Source organism: Colobus angolensis, unplaced genomic scaffold (genome assembly GCF_000951035.1).
Source record: "Colobus angolensis palliatus isolate OR3802 unplaced genomic scaffold, Cang.pa_1.0 Scaffold468, whole genome shotgun sequence".
NCBI lineage: Eukaryota > Metazoa > Chordata > Mammalia > Primates > Cercopithecidae > Colobus > Colobus angolensis.
The window spans coordinates 555271-557731 of record NW_012118132.1 but is presented as its reverse complement, the minus strand read 5'-3'; the positions used below and the strand labels follow the sequence as shown (position 1 = coordinate 557731).

Here is a 2461-nt window from a genome sequence, read left to right as displayed (position 1 = left end):
CAGCTTCCTAAAGAGCTGGGATTACAGGCGCAAGCCACCGCATAAATGCGCTAATGTATGTCAGGGCTTTATAGTAAGCACATAGTTTAGTCCTCGGCAAATGGTAGCTGACGTAGGATGTTCGTCGGTGCCAGGAGCTCTCAGTCCGGGGCGTTCTTCCCACACCCAGCTCTGCTCAGCGCTCCGGACGCCCGCAGTCGCTATGGTAACAGCCAACGATTTCCGGAAGAAGAACGGCGGGCGGCGAGGGTCATTCCCAGCCGCAACCTGAGTGGTCTGAACAGAGAAGCGCAAAGGGGCAAGTTATCTGTCCTAGAGTTTCTAGGGTTCGCCTGGGAGACTAGCCTGGGTGCTCTCTCAGGCTCGCTCGCTTCTGCATCCCCGTTGCCGCTCGAAGCCAGCTCTTAAGTCCTGGACGCCAGGCCTTAGACAGTGCCGCCATGGACTTCTCCAAGTTCCTGGCAGACGACTTCGACGTGAAGGAGTGGATCAATGCGGCCTTCAGGGCCGGCTCCAAGGAGGCGGCGTCCGGGAAGGCGGATGGCCACGCAGCCACCCTGGTGATGAAGCTGCAGCTGTTTATCCAAGAGGTGAACCACGCCGTGGAGGGTGAGCCGCGCGGGGCCCTGGCCGCGGGACCCTCCCCTGCTCTTGGCTGGGCAGAGGTCACCGAACTTGCGTGGGGCACTCGGGTGGGCGGTGCACGCATGGACAGCAAATACCCTCGGCAAGAGAACAAGCCCCGAAGTCCTGATCACATCAGCGGGAGTTTCAGCTGGGGGCCGGGCTGTCTTGCACACTTGCTAATTTTGGGTGTTGCTTTTCCTCCTCTGGCTGGCCTATAAGTTTCCCTTTTCTTTTCTTTCTTTCTGTTTTTTCTTTTGAAACAGGGTCTCGCTCTGTTGCCCAGGCTGGAGTGCAGTGGCTCGATCATAGCTCACTGCAGCCTCGAACTCCTGCACTCAAGCGATCCTTTCGCCTCCTGAGTCGCTCCGACTACAGGCGCGAGCCACCACGCCCGCAAATTTTGTTTGGAAAAAAAAAAAAAGAAAATGTAGAGATGGGATCTCACTGTGTTTCCCAGGCTGGTCTCAAATTCAAATTCCTGGGCACAATGGGTTTTCCAGTCTTGGCCTCCCAAAGTGCTGGTGATTACACCTGTGAGCCACCACATCTGGCCTCAAGTTTCCTTTTGGAACTTAAAAGAGTGGATCTTATTGCAGTTGTCCTTCTCTAACTCAATAGCAGATCTCTGGGATTCCCTTTTTGTTATTATCCATAGGCATTGGAAGACAAGATGGATCTTTTTAAATGCTACAAGTTTTAACCAGTTCTTAACATGTCTTGTTGAGGCACCTTCCAGAACGTAAGATAGAACAGCGCCGTTTCTGTTATGGTGACTTGAATGTCAGAGTCAAGGGCCCAGTGTCAAAGAAAATTGGCTTTGACTTTTTGTAATCTAGGAGCAGGAGTCTATGAGATGTTTATTCAAAGAGTTAAGGAGCCTGTTTTTGTACCAAACAATAAACTGTAAAAAGAAAAAAAAGTGAATTTTGAGAGTATGAAGGAATAGCCAACAGATCCTTATATCTGGGAAAAAAAAGTATTATAGTCTAGGTGTAAGGGAATGACACAGATCTGGAAAACATTGTTTTGGTGGATTTTATGTCAGCTGAGGAAGATAGGCTGGTCTCAGTAGAGACTTAAACCTTTTTTTTTTTTTTTGAGACAGAGTCTCATTCCTCATTCTGCTGCCCAAGCTGGAATGCAGCGATACCATCATAGCTCACTGCAGCCTCAAACTCTGGGTTCAAGCAATCCTCTCGCCTTAGCCTCCCAAGTAACTGGGACTATAGGCATGTGCCACCTTGCCTGGCTAATTAAAAAAAAAAAAATTGTTTTTAGAGACAAGGTCGCGCTATGTTGCCCAGGTTGATCTCAAATTTCTGACCTCAAGTGATCCTCCCATCTTGGCTTCCCAAAGTGCTAGGATTACTAGTGTGAGCCACCACACCTGGCCTAAACCATTTTTTGAGGATAAGTTAAATTATAAAAAATAACATGCACTGACAACCATTTCATATAACTCCTCGACTTGAGTTTTATTCACCGTGTGTTGATTCAGTATATACTGCACACAAGTCTCTCTCTTAGGTTCAGATGGAAAGACCAAACAGACTGCTTCCACTGGGAGTGGATGGTCCAAGAGATGTTCCCATTTTTGTTTGTTCGTTTGTTTGTTTGAGGCGAAGTCTCGCTCTATCCCCCTGGCTGGAGTGCAGTGGCACCATCTCAGCTCACTGCAACCTCCGCCTCCTGGGTTCAAGTGATTCTCCTGCCTCAACCTCCTGAGTAGCTGGGATTGCAGGCGCCTGCCACCACACCGGGCGAATTTTTGTATTTTTAGTAGAGACAGGGTTTCATCATGTTGGCCAGACTGGTCTCAAACTCCTGACCTCAA

The 2461-nt window shown here is 49.2% G+C and overlaps 1 protein-coding gene across 1 annotated transcript in view; it reads left to right on the top strand.

Moving 5' to 3' along the window:
* The first annotated feature begins 220 nt into the window (after positions 1-220).
* Positions 221-2461, top strand: part of COG7 (component of oligomeric golgi complex 7) — a 61340-nt gene continuing 59099 nt past the window's right edge. Inside the window, exon 1 of the mRNA XM_011958326.1 lies at positions 221-609. Coding sequence (XP_011813716.1) covers positions 441-609 — 169 coding nt within the window. The 5' untranslated portion in view covers positions 221-440. The remainder of the gene's footprint in view (positions 610-2461) is intronic.